General features: G+C 37.5%; 1 protein-coding gene across 3 annotated transcripts in view; it reads right to left on the minus strand.

The window, feature by feature from the left end:
• The window catches only part of LOC113096082 (coronin-1C-like), a 50,660-nt gene extending 32,279 nt beyond the window's left edge, over window positions 1-18,381 (minus strand). Inside the window, exons 1-2 of one of the 3 annotated variants that reach the window (XM_026261474.1) lie at window positions 15,062-15,194; window positions 12,699-12,750 (exon numbers count right to left, since the gene is read on the minus strand). In XM_026261474.1, coding sequence (XP_026117259.1) covers window positions 12,699-12,720 — 22 coding nt within the window. In that variant the 5' untranslated portion in view covers window positions 12,721-12,750; window positions 15,062-15,194. Of the gene's footprint in view, window positions 1-12,698; window positions 12,751-15,061; window positions 15,198-15,745 lie in introns of those variants that run through there. The other 2 variants (XM_026261473.1, XM_026261475.1) reach the window with 2 other exon arrangements.
• Between the last annotated feature and the right edge of the window lie 474 nt (window positions 18,382-18,855).

Below are 18,855 nucleotides of genomic sequence, written 5' to 3' on the forward strand. Positions count from 1 at the left end.
AGCAACCCTGGTAAAAACTTTTGCATTTTTTGTGTCCACATTACAATAAATTCTCTAACATCTTATAAACAAAGATACAGAGTAAAAGTTTCTGATTGCAACTACTTTACTTTGCCATGCTTGTGTTCTGGGTTGGACCTACCCTGGGCACTAATGCATACAATTCCAGAAAATGTCCAGAAAGCTGCTGGACAGTTTTCCAAGGAATGTTGTAATGAGAACAATGAGGTAAGGAGGCTTGCGTTCACATTCCTCACCCATTAAAAACTGCACAAATATTACCACAAAGAACCAAGGATGGAATTTACACGGTCACACCAGCCATGTTAGTAGACTGCCTACATGGACAAAAGTAGTTACAGATGGCCAGAAGTGTTGTCATCAAAAACAAGCTGTGGTAAAAACAACTTTGTTGGTCTAGGATTCTCAGCCACACAGTATTAGAAAAACAAGAGGCAGACTGAGAGGTTTCACCGTAACCTGCGTCAAAATGTGTACAGGTTTGTAAGGTGGGTTACAGAGTCAAAACCACTGTTTCCTCTACATGTTTTTTCTAGAGATGTTCCGATACCCTTTTTCTCCTCCCGATACCGATAACTGGGCTCAGGGTATCTGCCGATACAGAGTACTGATCCGATACCTGGGTGTGTATCTGTATATACAGCTGTATATACTACTAGCCCTCTGTAAATTGCTAGAATAATTTGATGGTGTGCTTCTTATCCCTTAATAAAACATGAATAAATACATGGTGAACAACTGTATTTATTACAGTATTTTTATTATCTGACATGAATTTGACAGTAATGTTTATTTTCTTAAGCGAAAAAGAACTTCAAATGCAGCCAAAAATCTAACACCGCAAACTAAAAAAGGTATTTTAGTTTTACAATATAACTGTATAAAAGACTGCAACAAATAAGTCTAGGAATATACAAAATGATATATTAATCAGATAATCTCTTTACATTTACATTTATTCATTTAGCTGACGCTTTTATCCAAAGCGACTTACAATTGCTATATATGTCAGAGGTCACACGGCTCTGGAGCAACTTGGGGTTAAGTGTCTTGCTTAGGGACACATTGGTGTCTCACAGTGGATTCGAACCCGGGTCTCTCACACCAAAGGCATGTGTCTTATCCACTGCGCCAACACCACCCTGTTTACAACAAAACAAGTAAAAAAAACAAGCAACCGTCTAGGCATAATTATTATTAATAGAGACATAGCTAAGTCTACTGTAGGCTACAACAGTAGCTTAATATATTGTCAATTTACTCACGTTAAACTGAAGATTTATTTTGATTGGTTGCCATGAAGATCTTTGAGTGTCTGTGTTTATGGTATGACAGTTTTCTCAAATGAAACGTAAATTCTCATGAAGTGACGGTATTCCTAGTCGCCATTTTACTTTCTGGTTGGTCCAGTATGAAATCCTGCTAAACAGCGGACAAACTGCTAAACACTGATCTATAATATAGAAGCAGCTTCACTGTCTGTTGGCAGTTTAGAACGCGAGGAGCGATCTAGTCATATATAGATCAGTGCTGCTAACGCGTTTTCATTTCTTCTTCACTGCTCTAAACAGGGGTTGCTTGTGGCAACCCAGCACAACTTCCTGTGTTTGCAATGCATTCTGAGCAGCGAAGAAGAACCGTGCAGCGGTTAGGCAAAGCTAGCGGCCATAACTAGGTCTTGTTTAAGAAAATGGTATCAGATCGGCATATGGTTTCATCTACTTGCCGATGCCAGAATTTGTTGTGGCAGCGGTGATATTTCCGATACACTTTTTTTCTAGTTTTTTCAAAAAAGTAATTGACTGCTGGCCTATACTACCAATCAGAACTTTGGGGTCGATTTGGGGGTGGGTGAAAAATAAGTCTCTTATGGTCACAAATACTATTTATTTAATTTAAAAAAAAAGTACAGTAAAAACAGCAATATTGTGAAATATCCCATATATTTTCAATATTTATAAAGTAACTTATGCATGTGTGATGGCAAAACTAGATTCTCAGCATCAATACTCCAATCTTCAGTGTCACATGATAATAGTCAAAAAGACCCGGTACTTCGGTACTAAAAAATTAGAAATGTGATGGTACCAGGTTTTTTTAGGTACCGGTGGTACCGAGGTCCCGTTCAAACCCGCTTTCAGCACTATGATTTCCGCGAAGCAGAAAACGAGGACGGAATCTCAAAATCCAGTCATGAAAATATGGACAGTCACAGAATTTGTCAAAGTTAGCATAAATTAATAAAATCATATCTCCATATGGACCAATATCGGTAGATGTTAAGCTGCAAAAGTTGTCTGAAATATGAATCCTGCATGTTCTGTGCGTCTCTGTGTGAATGATCAAATGGCAGAGACGTGCTGGTTTGATTACTACATAGACTGAAACGTGTGATGCTTGCATTAATTTCAGCATCTGAGCTTCAGAGTTCTCTTCCCATAGAGCGATCTGTACTTTTCGATTCATGTCAATGTACTCACAGCGCACCTGTATTTGACGTTCTGTAAAGTCTGTGTGAATGCGCACGACTCACCGTCGCTTTCTTACACATGCAAAGAGAGAGAGAGCGACAGTCTTACCATGCTGAATCGACACGGTACATGTAAACTATATTCTTTGTTGTCTTCTCCTGTCAAAATAATGGAGTTCATTTAGAATTATTCATATTTTCGAACAAGAAGATATGCTGGTTTTTCCAGTAGTGGGCGGAGCTAATGCGCAAATGGCAATTTCTTTGGCTGGCGTTCATCTATTACCGTCCCTGTTTTGATTTCAGCAAATCAGTTTGACTGAACTCATACAACGTGATTAATATTCATGAACCCAGCAGCTCATCAATCCATAGTGCATTGTATATTGTTAGTATGGTAGTAGAATTAGTAGCAGTATTATCTTTTAATAATAATTCATATGATCTATTACTATTTTTTTTTTTACAGAAACCCTCAATGACCAAAAATATCACCACCAGTCTTAAGTTCAGTTAAAATGACAAATATGCATTCATTAAAAGTTAATTTTTACATAAAAGCATTGTGCTACTAAATATTACTATTATTTAGTAAAATGTATGTGATACTGCTACTACTGTTGAAAAAAATGAATAAAACTTTATTTTTTAAAGAAATAAATCTCAAAATATTTCTTCCATGTTTTAATTTTAATAGCAAATTCCCTTTATTTACCAAAAATAAAATGTGTTTAAATTTCATAAATTAAAAGACAAATTAAATTTGGGTGAAACTTGTTTACCGTTTTTCATAATTATATAACTTGTAGAAAATCTTTAAACACAATTGTAAATAAGTATAAAGAATGGCTTTGGTTTTATTTTAGTAATAAAAAGTGTTTTAATTTTTATTAATTTTTTTAATTAGCATATTTTTGTGTTTTGCTTTGGTACCGAAATTGGTGCCGGGAACTAGGGATGCACCGAAATTTCGGCCACCGAAAATTTTCGGCCGAAAATGGCCTTTTTGGTTTTCGGCCGATAGACTTTTATCACCGAAACAACACGGCCGAAATGTTGTGATGTAAAGCGTCTCCTAAAGAGATTAAGACGGACCACGAAGTAAAAACAAAGAAAAGTACAGTCTTATAGAGTCTGTTAGCACACGTCTCATTGAGATCTTTTCGGATCCTCTGCACTTCATCGCGAATGTGCTTGATCCGCGTTATAAAGACCATTACTTGGATGCGGAAGTAAGGCAGCGCGCACGAGAAATGATCCAGGCCGCGCTGGATGCGGAGAACCCGCGTGGAGACGGAGAAGCGCAAAGCGCAGGAGACAGATCAGAGCGCAGAAAAAAAGACTGGTCTCTGCACCAGATGAGTGGCATGCACCATCGGTGTCTGATATGTTCAGTGAAATTCTGCAAGAAAGTGCCTCAAATAATAATAATACGTTGGCTATTTTGTTCTTAGGCTACTATATATATACACACACACACACACACAAACATACATACATAATATCAGATTGTAGCCATATTTATGCTAGATTTCTGCTTTAATTTGATAAAAATGTTTATTTATGCCCTGGTCCTATTTAAATACACTCTCTCAAATATTTCTCAAATGTCAGGCAGATGACAAGCTCAACTGCTCAACAGCTAGATGGTTATCTGTCTGAAGTCCCCATCCCCAGAAGTGATAACAGTCTTGCCAACTGGAGAAGTAATGCTCTTTCTAGTCCTACAGAGAAAAATTTCAAATGCACTTCACCTAAATGCACTTTGTTTTTATGAGAGAACTGTTCATTTTAAAACCTTTCTGCAGGCCAGTAGGCCTGTACATTATTATTAAATATACACATGAGTGGGATACATTTTTAGTTTGAATTTTATTTTATACTGTGCTTGTTGCAATGATTGTTGCAATGTGCTTAATAAATATTTGCATCATTTGTAATTATGTATTTTTATGTTTTTTTTTTTTTAAATAAGTAATGTAATTGTAATTATCTTTGAAACTTTAATATTAATTTATGCAATTGCAATGTCTTAATTTTAGTAAAGTTAGTACACGGTCATAGCAATAAATGCAATGGTACTAATAATTCACATAATTTCTTTCGGTGTTTCGGTTTCGGTTTTCGGCCTTGGATTTCTCTTTTTCGGTTTTCGGTTTCGGCCAAGAATTTTCATTTCGGTGCATCCCTACCGGGAACCGTGGATTTTCACTGGTATTGGTACTGAATACTGAAATTTTGGTACCGTGACAACACTAATTCCTTGCAAATTAAAGTATTACATTTCTTGAAACAAAACTTATTGACAGACAGAGACTAAATTTGTTGGGTTTTTTTCACTTCAATTTCAGCAGAAATGCGTCCAATATTAATACATTGACTGTTGGAATCCCTGCTTATGAGAAGAAAGATAAAACAGGTACTTCATCAAAAACTTCAACAGGTCCCAACTAATAAGTGCCGCAAGCAGGTTACTAAATGATTCATAGATTCCTGACCGCAAGCTCAATCCAGCTACTTTCTCCCTGTGAACCAATGTCAGAAAAAAGCTGTTAACCTTGCACAACGGAAGTATTAGAAACAAAAGAAGAACAAGAATTTATTTGAAAGACCTAAAGATGATCTTGATCAAACCTTCATTTAACCAACAAGAGGAAGTGCCTTTTTTCTGAGGCCGACTTTCATGTCACATTGAGTTCTGGGCAATGTTTCAGAGTGATACCGCCTCCACAACCATCCGAGGCGATTCCTTCACTTCCTGAACTCAGCTGTGCACAAAGGAAGCCTTGTAACGCAGCACTGTGGCATCACTGGTCCACCGGATTGATGGTAAACCACAGAGAGTGAAGGCTGGGTAGGCCTTGTGCATATCTGTATATGCTGTAGTGACAGCCCTACAGCATATCAGAATAATTTCTGACAGAAAACTGAAGTAATGGCTGCTGAAAATTCAGCTTTGCCATCATAGGGATAAAATGGTATTTTAAATTAGATTTAAAAAGAAAAGTGGAATACTCTGACACATATTTCATTTAATAATAATCCAAACTGAACCTAAATATTCAATTACACATATACAAATCTATGTAAAATCACTAATAATTCACTAGTTGACCATTCTGACCCATCCCTGCTGCAGTGGTCAGTCATGTATCTGTGTTTTTACTGCTATAAAATCCAGCCGCATTGCTGGGCTCTGACATAACGCCGGCAGAGAAAAGGCACAAGGCAGATCGAGTAACTGCTCCAAATGCAGAACTGTAAGAAAGTGAATACAAGATAGGGAGATTGTTTTCACATGTAGTCAGAGCCATTTTACACTTGACTCTGTTCAAACACCATACATGGGGCTCTGTTTAAAAATTCAATCCATCCAAATATTCTAAACATAAGCACTCCCTTCAATCCTGCCAGCCACAGCTTTGTATAACTAGATCTCACTTGACACTACTGGGCTCATTATGGCACCCTGGCCCATGATAAACTCGAATACAAGGATATGGGAATGTTGTTAAGGATGTTCACTGCTGCCATTTCCTGTTTGCCTCCACCATAAAGGGCAACCCCAGAGGGAAGGTTAACAGTATTAAAATTCAACTTGAGTGTTGGGCTACACAACACAAATCAGTCCCCATTACATTACACCAGAGTGCACCCGAGTTGACAGTAGTAGCAGCATGAGATAGGTGGCAGGTGTACATTTATTTTCATTATCAAAAACAGTAAACAGTAAAAACATATGTAAAAAATAAAAATAAAAACAATTTTATATGGTGATTGTAATTAATCTTAGTGTTTGAGTTTTATTAAAATTAACCACTGGTCTACCATAGAGGCATACATTTAGATCACAATAACATGCAGCACATCAATACCATTGTAAAAGTGTAACTATATGGTTGTTTTTTATTATTTTCCATTACTCCTTCAATACATTTCTACAATAATAATAATAAAATTTGATGAGAACATACTACATTTCTGACACAATACCAGTGTGCACTTAGTGTTACTACAGTAAATCCATAGTAAAGTATGGCTACTTGTAGATTGAAAAGCCTCCTGACAGTATTGTTGCGCACAGTGTTTCTTCTGGTTCTCAGCGCGGTTACATCTGGCTTTAAACTAGTTTAAACTAGTACAGAGTCATTTGTGTTCTTCACTGAATTCAAGCATTTCACACTGGATCTCACAGCCCCATTTAGTGTTCTTGTGACAGACTTTTCAGCAACTAGGGATGCACAATAAATATCACCCAATTAAAGGTACAGAAAAAAATAATATTGTGAAATATTAAAAACAGCTACAGCGCTCAGTTTAAACATCAGCACAGCGCAAGCTCACAAGTGCAGATGCGTTTAGTTGCTGATAGCGAGGCATGATAAATATCGCCCAATATTTAATGCTCATCTTGTCAGTAATGTCGGTTCTGTAATCAGAGGTAAATCTCCACACGTGCATGATTTCAATGTGGCAAATTTACGCTCTCTCTCTTGAAACCAACACAGAAGAAAACTGTAATTCATCGACTAGCCGCTAGAGGATGGCTCCAAAAGGGAGTCATTCCCATAGACTCTCCATGTTAAAATGGCCAGCTTTACAGCAGAAAAAAAGTTTGGCAATATCGCGTTCATAATTGCAGATTATTCGCATTTGATTTCAAATAGGGTTGTCACAATAAATTTTGCTGGATGATAAATTGTCCAAGAAATTATCGCGATAAGCGATAATATTGTCGTTCTCAGACCAGTTTCAACTAAAATAATGATAAATGACATAACGCAGGTACACCTTTTCAAAGATCAACAAACTTTTATTTTATTTTATAGCAGATTCAGAGCAAGAAATACCAACATGTTTACTCTGTGTGGCTTAAAATTGATTAATTTTGTATATTTTGTACCGTTTAACCAACCGAAAGTAAACATTTTGACCGATGAAGGGGAATATCAGGTCTTCTTTTTTTTTCATGCTCAAGTTCGTTATTTCAAATGCGGTATGCACGCTCATAATGGAAGCAATGCACTCGCAATGCTTTCGTTTTTTCCAGGCCCGTCCGCACCACATCTAGTTAAAAAACATCTCAGCATTTCAGAATGAAGCAAGCGCACCAGGTCATGTGAAAACAACCAACTCGATCAGCTTCCTTCTGGGTGAAATTCCCCATAGTTTCAAATAAAAAATGTGCACCCAAACACCGCAGAATTTTTCTTTTACTTTTCTTCGAAAATATATTTTGTAGCAAGTTACAGCAACTTCCCAAAGCTGGTCACTCTAGCGAGACGTTATGTCTTTATTCCTGGGACATCTGTGCCATCGGAGAAGGTGTTTTCTACCGCAGGCTGTCCACAGGCTGTGCTCCAGAATAACCCCACATCATGACATGTTACATTTTTTAAATAAAAACTGAAAAGAAATTATCGCGGGCGAAAATTGTTTTTTTTAATCATGGGATTAATTGATTTATTGACTATCGCGACAGGCCTAATTTCAAACGCGATATTGCCTAGCTTGTCAGTGAACTAGGGCTCTGTATTGTGAATGCCACTCCATCTGAAAGCAGGTGATGGCGAATTTACTACTAATCACTGGACCAGCTTTACTGACGAGATGCGCATGACAATCGTATGCGATTAATTGCACAGCCCTACCTTTGAATTACAGATACTGCGTCTTGGAAGTATGTGCAAAAAAAAAAAGATTCTAATCAACATCGTGTGACTGTGTATTTAGCGTATAAATTTCAGTTTCTGTACGGTCTAATCTCTAATTGTCCATTCAAATGTCATCGAAAGAAACAATTTAATGTTCCTTGGAACTTGTTCTAAAAGGACAAGTTTAATTATTCCAGCTGCTGTAAAAGGAGGCTACAAATGATCTGCCACCTGCAGCATCCACGCACGACAGCCTACTATTTGGGACTTCTTTATGTAGGGCCCTATGAAATTGGTTTTATTTTTTTCCTAAAATCACGTCTTTTTTTCGTTTTTATTTTTGGATTCCATTTAAATTTTTCTTTACTCCTTTTTATTAATTAAATTCAACTGTATTAATCAAAAAGCATGTCTAATTAATTAAAATCATGAAACTTTTTCACATCAATTTATTAAAAGTTTACCAAAAATTACATTTAGGGCCCTATGAAATGTTTAATTTTTTTCTCACCATATATTTTGTTGTTACCAAAATTTGGGTTTTAGCATGTCTAATTATTTGAATTCATAAAACACCTTAATTTACTTTTTTTTTTTAAATTCTCAAAGTAAGTCCTATGATTTTTTTTCCCCTCAGAAATTCTGTGTTGTGTACTTAAAATATTCTGGTTATCAAATGAAAGCATAAAACATTAATGTTTTAACTGCTTAAAATTAAGCTTAATTTTGATTTACTAGTAAAATTAAAACCTGGAAGAAATGTTGATTGTGATCATTGCTTAAAAAATAATGTTTGTTTCATTTTAGTAGTAGTAGTAGTAGTAGTAGTAGTAACAGTGTGTGAGTTGGAAGCTAAGTATAAGTTAAGCACAAATATATTTTCACTCGCGAACACTCTCTGACTGAGGGCTTCAGTTTCACTCTCCGTCAGGCGATCTGTGCTTTTTTTTTCCAGTTCATCTCAATGAATGCGCAGCGCACCTGTATTTAATGTACCGTAAACTCTAGTGTAAAGGTGCACAAATTGTCATCGCTTTCTCCCACACACAAAAAAAGAGAGAGAGAGAGGGGGTAGATTTAATTGACCCGCTATATTTAAACAATATTCTTTGTTGTATTTGCCTGTCAAAATAACGTCATTCCCATGGAAGTCTTCAGCTTTTAAGAACTGCCAGGGGGGGCTATCTCATTGGCTAGCACTCACTTAATATCGTCCCTATTTAGATTTTAGCAAATCAGTTCGAGTGAACACATAAAACCTGACTGATATTAAGGAATCCAGCAGATCAGTAATTCTTAGTAATCCTTAGTGCGGTTTATAGTTTTTATTATTAGAATTCATATCATTATTTTCTTATCAGCATTTTTTGTTAGTTTTTTTCCCAATTGTTTTTTTTTTACAGAAACAATGAATGACCAAAAAAAGCACCACCACCAGTCCAGTTAAAATGTTCAGTTAAAATGACTAATAATACATTCAAACATGGTTATCAAGTTTACTCCTAATTACTGAAGTTCTATTCAAGGATGTCGATGTGTTTACGTCCTTATTTAGTGAGACTGCAGACGGTGAAATCGCCTTGAGCCTCAAGCAGGCTTCAGTATTTGTAATAAACAAAACCGCACCTCTGCACCATTCATTAACATAGACACAAAGTTTATGCAGGATTCATATTTAAATCGACGTTTGCAGCTTAAAATGTACAGATACTGGTCCATTATTGCAATTTGATTTAAGTCTAATGACCTACTTTTGATTAATTCATTCAAAATTTGCCAAATTCCGTGACATTCCGCGTTAAACTGTAAATTCTGTTTTTATGACTGGATTCCACGATTCCGGCAGTGTTTTCCGCAGTCCTACTTATACAGACATGAAATAATGATGCAAAGACGGCAGCAAACTTTGAAAGTGACCCGAACCACTCAAATTATAAAACATTATTATAAGCTTATCGTGGTGAACTAGGCTAAAGCTAAGGAGATCGTTTTAAACACAGACTGGCTACTTGCTCAATAACTTATTTGGGATAATTTTTAACCAAAAAAAAAAAAAAGTCTTATTTGGACAGATGATGTTGCTTCCTTCCTCATCAGACAGGGTGTGTTTTGTCAAACGGTGACAAGAAGTTTCTGTTCCCTTAGGTATTTAAGAGTTAATTTAGTTGTCCTCTTTAGTCATGTAATGCCTTAGGTAGCCATGCCTAATGCTGGGTTGTATACCAGTTCATAGCGAATACTAATAGTTTTCTTATAATATGAATTTTTTAAATACTGCAATACCAATGTCGTTTAAACGTTGTTCAGAATGCGTCTGAGAGGGGGCTCTTTTCACGGTTGCGAGGACAGAGCTGTATGTGTTACAAAGCGGGAAAGTTCAGAAACTGAAGCTGTAGAACTAGTAGAACATGATGACACAGAAGAACTTATCCACAATATCCACTAACCCCCACATATATATCCACCGCCCGATGCCTTCAGGTCCCGTGCCTCACACAAACGAGCGTGACTTCAGCGCTAGATTTAGCAACTTTCAGATGCTTTTAGCTGCTTTTTTTCCATAGAATGTATATACTGACAAACCTAGCAACTTTTTTGGATAAACCTTAGCTATGATTCAGTTGGAAGATATCGCCAGTGCTGTGCTGCGAGCGCAAGTTCTAACTCTCCTGGTGCAGTGTCGTTGCTCTCGGTGTCTGTTCTGTGCAGTGAGCAGCAGAGAAGCATCGCTTTCAGATGGCCGTACTGCAGTCGACTCGTAAAGAAATGAGGACAAAACACTGACTGCTTGGAATTATAAATATGAGCATAGGTCGTCTGTTAATATTATGCACTTTTTTGTTACTTGCAGGCAGTGCGCTGCATGAGAGAAAAAAGTAATATAGCCAAAACCACCGCATAGCCACTCAACATGCATCTTCTATACATAATATTCACTCATGACAGAAAAATAGGGCATTCTAAGTTACTGCAGTAGCCTCTCTCAATCAGTAGAACATGTGGTTTACATCTGGTCATGCATGGGAATTTTTTTTTTGTAAATAACATCATATACCGTGAAACCAGTATAATTTTTAAAAATACTGTGATATAAATTTTGGTCATACCGCCCACCACTAGCCATGCCTGTAATATAAATCCCACCCCTTTCTGACAACTCATAAATCTTAGTTTCTATATTCAAATAAACCAATCAATGGTTTAGATATGCAAATTGTTGCCAATTCATCAGCCGTGCAAATAGGCAATAAAAATGAATGGGGACAGCAGCTTTCAAGCTTTAAAACAGGATACAGAAGCACAATTAAAATATAGTAAGCGTACTTCCTGTGAGACAACGACATGGGTCATTTGGGCCATTTTTATGATCTTTTTGAGGCTTGAAAGTTTCAGTGTCCATTGATTATAATAAAAACATTCAGTAGATATTTTTGCACAGTGGCAAAAGTCTTCAGCAGGTTTTGGATGACATGAGTGTGAATAAATGAAAGCATTCTAACAGCCTGGTGAGCTAAGGGCCACTCTGAATTCCATTTGTTATAGGGAATCCAGCAGGGGATGACACCACCTCAATCCTCTTCCTGTCAAAGAGAGTAATTGTGACGGAATTCCAGCTAGGGTTTTGGTGCCTTTCGTAACAGTGAGATAAGATGCAAGCTCCAGGTGGAGGGTATAAGAATCTCTGCCACTGCTATCAGCTACCATGTTTAAACAACAGCTAACTATTTTGCAAGTAATACAGTTTAGCATAAAAAAATAAAAACTTAAAAATGACTTTTGAAATCAGAAAGTCATTAAGCCTACCGAATTATCACAAAAAAGTTGCCTTAATTAAATTAAATAAAATTATGACAGAAATATACTATTGCACAGAAAAATGTCCTTCAAAGTAATACGAACACCAGTATTAGAGTTATCAAAAAACTTAAGCAACATAAAATTATTTTTAATCCATGTTTTAATTTAAACTAAAAACCTCTGTTGGGAGCACTGTGCCAAAAAATGAAAGGATCAGTTCAAATTGAATTTGATTAATAAATCATAAAACATAATAAAATTAAAAAATTAAAAATTGGGGGAAAAAAATGATTTTATAGAGCCCTAAATACAGATAATAAATTAGATTTATGACATCATTATTCACCTTAGGAAAACATTAGGTTTTATGGATGAATACATGTGCTGGTTAAACTTTACAATCTGTGAACTGAGCTTAAATGTTCCAATTTAAAATCCTAGTGGGATAAGCTTCTACACAACAAACTCACAACTCAAACAACCAACATCAGCTTAAAGTGTATAACAAATAAAGTGCCATGAAATGTAGCATTCAAATCAGAGCTCAAAATATTGAAGATTGACAGTCTTGTTATAAACAAACAAAAGCCCTTCACAGTGATGCTTCTGACCTGTTAATTGCTGCAAAATGGTTTTTAAACAATATCACATAGGGCAAATCTTTCTCAAATGAGCAACAATATAATTTCAGCAAAGAAAGTGCTCTATAGTAAGAGCTGCAAGTCTTGAAAAAGGTTGTATTTAAACCTGCATACCTGCTGGTGATGAGACATCCATCGCAACGCTCAATACTCTGATGAATGCAGCCTAAAGGACACAAGAAAGTTATTATCTGGTAAATGTGCAAATCAACCTGATCCTGTCAGGTCTTCAGACGAAACAAAACTTCCTTAAAACTCTCAACAGTTTCTCCCTGCCTATATATATCCAGTGGTTTCTCTCTATCTCTCTCAAACACACACGTTCCTGAAGCTGGCATCCTCTCCAGCCTTGCAGCAACATCCTGCATCTCCTGACTAATTTTACCCAGCATCCTGACCCATTTCCCAAGGAGCACAAGGAAACCGGCATAGAGAAGCCGATGCAATGACGTCCATACGCATAAACAGGCTGATGCATTCTGACGGCCAGCCCAAACATTACCATGTCAAGATTTCAGCATGGCCTCAAGCTGGATCATGTACCAGCAATGAATAACCAAGAACAAAGACTGGTCTCTTGAAAAAAGAAATAAAAGGGCTATATTTGAACCATAAGGCACTTTTATCCATGCACAATGTTTTCTTTCATCCTTCTTATTCTATAAAATATATCTGATAAAATTAATTAAAAAGTAAAATGTAAATGCCTAGTCAAAACAAACAGTTACTAAATACTGCAAACAGACAGCAGTCAATACAAAATATATCTGGAATTTCATAGATTTCTAAACAGATTTTTTTTATTTTATTCTTTCCTGCTGCCTGGCAAGTTAGTGAGTCAAACTGAAACAAGCCAGACAATATTACAGTGTGGTCGACACATGGGTAACCACAGAAAACTCTGAAGACTACATAATATTCAGTAAAACTCTAACCGGGTGTAACAGCCCCAAACACTTGTTCTCCTTCAGATGACTGAAGGTTAATGCAAGAACCAAAAAGACAAGTAAACTAACAGTTTTAGGGTTGATCTGAAGAAGTCAATCTAAATAACTCAAAACAAAGAGGAGCAATTTAATCTAAGGGATAAACTTGAAGGTAAGAGTTATGCTGAATGGAATAATTATAACCAAACAAATATTGTTCTTCCAGCTTAAATTTTTTTTGCATCATAAAAAACCTGAAGTGTTTCCAAGTAAAAGGGAAGGCTTTAAACAGAAGCCTCTCTGCACTGAAGGTGCACTCAGCAAGTTTCTGTTCACGTTTATCTGGTTTTTATTCATTGTTCGAGTTAATAAAAAACAGATAAATGTGAACTTCATACATTTTCAGATGTCCCTGTATTTATTTTCAACTTCAGCTCTGTTTTTCATGAAATGTATTATTAGTATTAAGTCAACTGTATGACAAGAACAATCATATGTTGTCAACATGGCAGCACCCATAAAGGTGCGACCCAATCCATGTAGAATAAAACATCTTTTAATCGCAAGAACTTATTTCAGACTTTATCTCAAGTCTTCATCAACATTTCTCAAAAATGGTGATCATGTCTTAAATGTTTAAAACTTTAACATGAACATAGACATCACAATGTATTAAGTTTCAAAGATGATTTTTAATGGATCAACCCTCTTGGATCTGACAAGATAATCCACACCTACAGGAAGTTCACCCAACTTGTTTAAACACGTCTTGGCCACGGATATAAAGGATCTCTCAACATTTTTCTCTGCAGATGTGTTGACTGATTAAGCGAATAAATGTAGAATTGATGATTCTGCATATCTTCTAGAGATCATGTGTTCCAAGGCTTGACACTTCTATTTGATACTTGATTTAAACTTTCATTTTTGCTCTGAGCAGTAAACACCTTACCTTAGCAAAGCAAGCTAAAAGTTGGCAAAAAATTATCAAGATGAATCACATTCGCTTTGGATGCAAATTAAAGTGGTTAAACTTTAGCTACATTTGTTTAACGATCACTCAACACTCTGTTCTTCTAATGTGATCAGCAAACAAACATTCCGAGATTCGAACATTTCACATTAGCAATTTCAGAAGAAAGACTCTAACATTCTATACTAAGAATTTAAAACGAAAAAAAAAATCGAACATTCCATGTTTAATATCAGTATACATTTTAATTAAAATATTATAAAAATCAAAGACCCAGACGCAGCAACTTTCTCTTCCCACAATTTTCTAAGTCAAAAGCATTAACGTTACTTAATCTATCCTTACAACTCACAGCATTATATATACCAACCTAAAATCATGTCCGTTCAGATACGAGATATCAGAATTTAAGGCAATATGCGTTTTGAGCACTGCAGCTCAGCCCATCTGGCCTGATCCACGCTGCCATGATCCCTTCGCATGGACAGATTCTTAAACTTAACGTTACCCACAGCATTACAATATTCACCTCATGTTACAAACATTACATGACAGATGACGTATGCGCCTGTTCTTACCTTCTGAGCTGTCGTAGGAAAAATATATCCAAGGCCGACTTTAATTTTGTACTATAGACAGCTGTAGATTCCCAGCGGCGGTCCCTGATCGCGCGAATGCTCCTATGCCACTACCTCACTCAACTTGTCCGAGACTCGCCGGAAGCCACGCCTTGTTTTGTTTTCCCCGCCCCACGAAGAACGTGATTAGATAAAAGAGAGATGAGTGGCCTTGAAGTTCACCAATCACAAAACACATTCGGTTAGCCCCGCCTATTCTGAGCGTGAACAGGTATGAACTTAAAACCGGACGACGTGACTGCGTTCTTGTAGAACCAGCATGGGGACGTCGTACACGCAGTGAAGTCAGTTAACGTAAAGTCACTTCGATTAGTACGTTACGCTGATGGTAGGTCTATCATAGTGAGAATACAACAAAGTATAAACACAACGGATCTTTTACATAGTTTTTTTTTTTCTTTTTTCTATTTATGAGCTGTGATATGTTGAGGTTGATTTTCCTAAACGTAAATTGCCACAAGATGGCACCATTATGCTGGCATACACAATATCATTATTTGCTGCATACAAATATGAAATAAATATACAAACAGATAGATTTGGTTAATAATAAATAATATTTTATATTTAAAAAACAACAATATAAAAAAATCATACTTATGTATGAATAGCATCCGTCTCTACCTTTTCTTACTGAAGGTTTTCTCTCTAGTGCTTTGTCAGGTGATTTCCTTGGTGGATCAAATGCTGCTTTCATCTGTGACACTTTCACAGACTGTGTTGGATCTAAGGTCAGATCAACTCGGGCCTCAGTTGGCTTGGTCCACTCCTTCATCTTTTTCTGCAACTCAATAGTTTCCTTTATCATATCAGAAACATGTCTTTTCTGTGCACCCTGTGGTGTTTCCATGATGGTGGTTGGGTTGCTTTCTGTTGCGTGCTTTTGGTCAAGCTGGCTTGAAGGTTTCTCCTCGAACACATGACAATTTGCTTGTGTCGACAGCTTGTTCTGCTCTTTATCTTGTTTCTCGTTAGCTTGCATACTTATTAGCTTGCACATGGAGGAGGAATGTTGCACATCTTGTGCAGCAGATGTGTTTGCTGCATTGTCTGCTAATGCAGCTCCAGCAGCACAAGCGGCCCAGACCTGATCAGATACGTCTGTCTGGCTTATAGTGGAATGGGTTGACGTATTTGTAAAAATCTTCAAAAAACATTTTTCTTGAAGTTGAGAAGAACCAGACAGAGTGACTTCTGTTTTCTTGTCCACACTTGGCCTATCATCTATGTGACCTAAAGCTGTATCTGGACCAGCAATGAGCTCAGAGATGGAACCAGTTGCAGATGTTTCCTTGTGCAAGCTGATGGTATTCTGATTAGACTTGCCGACCCGGTCTCTCTCTGAGTTAGCATTAGCGTTTCCATCTAACCTCTGTTGTTTTGTAGCATCTTCTGCATCAATCACTGCACTTATTGAAGAAGAATGTTCTGGATCCATCTCATGTGTTGTATCCTTCGGCGTCTCTGGAAGGGTTTGTATCACTGCCTGTGGACTCATTTCATCCAGAAACCATTCTAAATTTTTCTCTGTGTGTACTTTGGCCTTTGCTAAAAGAGGGAGATCCTCTTTTTCATTTTTTTGCATAACTTGAACACCAGATTTACTATGGGGGTTCGAATCTGTAATGTCTTCAGAGAATGTAATACGCTTCTCATCTTCATAGCTTTGTAGCCAGGGTTTGTTTTCACCCAGCGTACCTACACTGGCAATATTAGATGTCACAAAACAACCGTCTTCCGTTTCTGTTCCACGCAGAGAAAGATCTTTTATCTCAGGTTTATTTTCATGGGAATGATACAGACCCTTTGAAGCAGATTTCAGATTTCCTCTTTCTTCAGTCCCTCTTATGCCATCTTTATTTTTGTGACCTCCAGTGGGTGATCTCCCAAGTGAAGGGTCCTTTGTCCAAGGGCTCTCCAAGTATGACACATTAAATTGCCTTTCTTTCTGAAGCTCGTCCTGTGTGAATTCACCTGCATATATTTGTCGATGGCTCTCAGAGTGAAAACAAGGTGACTTGGATGCCACTTCCAAGGTGCCGAGGTCCTCTGGGCTCTGCACTCTTTCCAGACTCACAGCTTTGCATTGTAAATCCGCACCTGCCAGAGATAAACTAGTAAATCTGGTCTTTATGACATCATTTGCTGGCTGACACCCCATTACATTTTCTCTGTCTCTGCAGACATATTTTATTGCCTGCCCCTGGGTTTCAATGTTCTTCAGAGAGGACTGTTCAGCATGTGGGGTTTCTGGTTCTCTGGCTGAGTGGACATCCTTCATTGACCACCCTTGGGTTACGACAGTTTCTGAGGAGGAATGTTCAGCGTTTGGGGTTTCTGTTACAACCTTATGTGGATTCACTGGCAGCTTCTTCTGTATTTCTTCTTTGCTGTGCTGAATTCCCTTAGTAGTGTCCTTTGATGTTCCCGCTTGTGAGTTCATCACAAGGTTTGATGTTGTGCGCTTGTTAATCAGCCCCTTGTTTTGCGATTCATTCATGCTGGTCTTCAACAAGACATTTTCGGTAATGACTAAAGCTTGGTCTTGAACCGTGAAGTGAACGTTGGTGTTGGCATCCCCACCACTTGGTTTTGAAATTTCCTTCCTTTCCAGAATCTCCAAGGTAGGCCATGTACTTTTTAGACTAATATCACAGGCAGCTTCAAAATCGAGTTTTCTGACCTCTTCCTGACTCTTTAGCTTGGCGTGATCTCCACAGACAGACTCCATTTCATTCTTTACATATGAAGCACACGTCTTTTCTTCTATGCGAAGCCTTTCAATTTTGTCTTTACCAGGAAGGTCACACCTTAGGTTGTCCTGATGGTCTTCTAGTGTACTCTCCAAGTCTTTTCTGTTGTAGTTTGGTTCACCAGCCTCCCATGTGCTGTCAGACTGTGTGATTACATTCAGCTGCTGTGGAGCCAGCGGTTTAGCCCTGCCTTCCTCACTATTCTTTCTTCCTCCCTCTCTCTCGACATCCCCTCCCTCCAAAACTCCCTCATCCGTGGGAGCGCACATCTTACCAGGAGAATCCAAACCATTCACTGGTGTAGGTGATGGTGACTCCCTGCCTGGGCCTCCATCCAATCTTCTTCTGGCTGTGTTCTCCTCATCTGTCCAGACCTCATGAGTTTCAATGGTTAGATTTCCTTCCTCTTCGGCCCCCCCAGGGTCTGGGCTTGGTCCCTTTTCCTCTGGTCCTGCAGAGCTGTTGTCCTGCCCTAGCTCCCCCTCCTTGCCCTGGTTTTGTCCCATTCTGTAAAAAAAAAAGCGAGAGAGATGTCATTGACAGTGTATTGTTGTGGAGCACAAGATGTTGAATATGGCATGACTCTTGGCATGCAGGTTGTGCCTGTGTTCATCTAAAATTATTCCACACTATCACTCCCCTGTACACAGTTAGATGCTCACTAATCGTCTATTTAACTGATGCTCACTTACTGTCTTTTTCACTTTTCTGTCTCTACTTGTCATTTAGGATGAGCTAAATCTTATAATCATAGTCAAACCTGACTTGTTCTATTTGCTTCAGCTGATCATTGCTCTTGTCATCTTACTTTATGGCAAGTCTCTTTGTAGCTGGTATTAACTAAAGCTAAAGTGGAGGTTGACAGGGTTATTATAGTAAAATAAATAATAAATGACAAGAAAACTCAAGACATTTTTACTTAAAAAAAAAACTTTTAAAAAATTAATTTTTTGTTTACATTTTCAGTTAAAATAAACGTTA

The sequence above is a fragment of the Carassius auratus genome, unplaced genomic scaffold, assembly GCF_003368295.1.
Source record: "Carassius auratus strain Wakin unplaced genomic scaffold, ASM336829v1 scaf_tig00215868, whole genome shotgun sequence".
Classification (NCBI taxonomy): Eukaryota; Metazoa; Chordata; class Actinopteri; order Cypriniformes; family Cyprinidae; genus Carassius; species Carassius auratus.